Below are 2,631 nucleotides of genomic sequence, written 5' to 3' on the forward strand. Positions count from 1 at the left end.
CTATGTTATATATATTATATTATATATTATATTGTATATTATATATATATATAGTATTAAGTACGTAGTATGTACTCTTATAAATTATATATTATATATATTATATATAGTATAAGAATAGATTATACTATGTATATAAAAAGAACTAATTATTAGATAATATTAAATAATTAATATAAAAATATTATAAAGATGTACCTAAAATATGAGCGTAAAATATGCCCATCAGAGTTGATCAAACAAGTCATCTATTCTTGGAAGGGGGTATTTGTTCTTGATGGTAACTTGATTCAGCTCCCGGTAGTCTTTACAAACAACACCGGAGCTCCCCAAGGCGATGCACTTGGCCGAATGTAACCCTTGTCAAGGAGTTCTTGCAATTGAGCCTTCAACTCTTGCATTTTAGGCGGAGCCAGACGATATGGGGCTTTAGAGATGGGTGCAGTACCCGGCATGAGATCCACTGAAAACTCCACTTCCCTAGCGGGCGGCATACCCGGTATTTCTTCGGGAAAAACATCAAGAAACTCACCGACTACAGGTATCGATTGAGCTACCTCCTCCTTTGCCTCCAAGTTCTCGACGGAGCACAAGTACACATCATTGCCCTTGTCCATATACCTCTTCATCTTTACCATAGACACCAGCTTAATTCCGGGTTCTTCCATCTTTCCACGGTATGACACTCTTTTCCCGCTTGGTCCTCGTAGCACTACCTTCTGATCTTTGCACAAGATTTGGGCTCTAAACCGTCCCAACCAGTCCATACCTAGGACCACATCCATCCCGTCCAAGTCGTACTGGATTAGATCACTCGGAAACTCTTCACCTTTGATATAAATCTTGATGCCCTCAAAAAGACGGTCACACACCCTAACTTCTCCCGACGCTACCTTCACGTTAAACCTCACTCCAGCGCCCCCAGATAAGCCCAACTTCTTCACGAGGCCGGGTGATATAAACGAGTTAGACGCCCCTGAATCAAACAAGACTGTTGCCGGCACAGACTGCACAAGGAAGGTCCCCACTACTACGTCGCTGTCACCTGTTCGGACTTCATTTAAGGTAAGCACCCTCTCTTGAGATGACCCTACCGCCGGATGATGAACCTCTATACTTCCATACTCTCTTACATCACGGAGTACTGGTAAGGTAGCTGCACTAGAACTTACTCTTGTGGACGTACCACTCCGGATCCACCGCTCAATTACCCCAGAGGCACTGCTAGATCCAACCAACCGATATCTCTTAACCACTTCACCCACATCTTCAAACACTGCGGTTCGCTGGCGAGGAGACATCACAGACTTCTGCTACAACAACAAGGTTACCAAAAGAACAAGCAAGCAAGCAAGACGAAAAGCAATGCACATCTCACCGCGCAACCTAGAATCCTAAGTCTAGCACTTAACTCCTTAAGGTCGCTTAGAGGTCTCAAAACACACTTAAACACTTAGAAAGTCTAGACTCAACTCTTCCTAGGCTCTAAACCTAGGCTCTGATACCAACTGTAACACCCCCCAAAAACAAGACCTAAAAACAAGTCTTAACACATGCAGATTAACAACAAAACACTAGCACAACGGAAGAAAACAGAAACTGGATAAAAGAAATCCAAAACAGGGGTGTTATGCCACGTCTACCACACCCGGTAAACGCTAAGGCGAACAATCTGCAAGTGTATCACTATCCCAAAACATCAATCTAAAACCATTGGCACGCAGGCCACAAAAACACAGTCTAAAGGTACAGGTGCTAAGCTACCGGCTCTAGACATCGTGCTCGACTACTCAACACCTGAAAGATACAAAGATAAACATCGGGGCGACGCCTGGTCAGCGAATAATGCTGGTAACCCACCAATACCGTTAAGTATCATAAATAGGTAGATATACAACATAAAAACTATTTTCGAAACAGAATACAATATATAAGTTAAAAACCAAGATCAGAAGACAACACAAGACTCACCACTCACAAGGATAACACCGGGAACACATCCCAACCACAAAGGTTAACCACACACAAGGATAAAGACTCACCCAACGGCAACACATGCCAAAACACCACAAGGATCCGTGACTACACACGTCACGGGAGAAGAGAACTCACCACAACGGCTACACAAGCCCTCGTGACATCACCCATCACGAGTTGATCTGCCTTCCTTATGCCCTGTTCCAACCTTATGGCTACCCCCATCCTTGTACCTTCAAAGCCAACCATTACCTCCAGAAATCCCCTGTACAGCCAAGTCCAACCTTATTCCGCTGGGACCGTCGTCCCCCACCTATAACCACCAACGAAAACCCACCAATCACGGCAACACATGCCCGGATAACACAATGTTATCCCCCAATCACGTGGACTCAGCCACAGCTCCATAATCACGTCACGGCCACCACGAGGACCGCTGCAATACCTTGGTGACTAGTGTCCCATACCACTAATCGTGCAATCCAGGTAGAGCCACACACGCACCACCACTCACACGAAACAATCAACGGATTGCAAAGAAGGTATGAAACACACTCAACAAGGAACGGGTCACAGCCCAACAACAACAATGGTGAATAACACAAGTTATCATCAACCAAACGGAAGGTACGAACAACACACACGCTAGTATTA

The 2,631-nt window shown here is 44.4% G+C and overlaps 1 protein-coding gene across 1 annotated transcript; it reads right to left on the reverse strand.

Moving 5' to 3' along the window:
* Positions 1-290: 290 nt before the first annotated feature.
* LOC109167837 lies at positions 291-1,301 on the reverse strand. Its single transcript, XM_019316907.1, has one exon. The coding sequence runs from the start codon at positions 1,299-1,301 to the stop codon at positions 291-293; it is 1,011 nt and encodes a 336-aa protein (XP_019172452.1).
* Positions 1,302-2,631: the final 1,330 nt, after the last annotated feature.

The sequence above is a fragment of the Ipomoea nil genome, unplaced genomic scaffold (assembly GCF_001879475.1).
Source record: "Ipomoea nil cultivar Tokyo-kokei standard unplaced genomic scaffold, Asagao_1.1 scaffold3170, whole genome shotgun sequence".
Lineage (NCBI taxonomy): Eukaryota > Viridiplantae > Streptophyta > Magnoliopsida > Solanales > Convolvulaceae > Ipomoea > Ipomoea nil.

Coding starts and splice junctions, on each gene's coding strand:
- LOC109167837 (XM_019316907.1), bottom strand. CDS start 1,301: ATGTCTCCTCGCCAGCGAACCGCAGTGTTTGAAGATGTGGGTGAAGTG.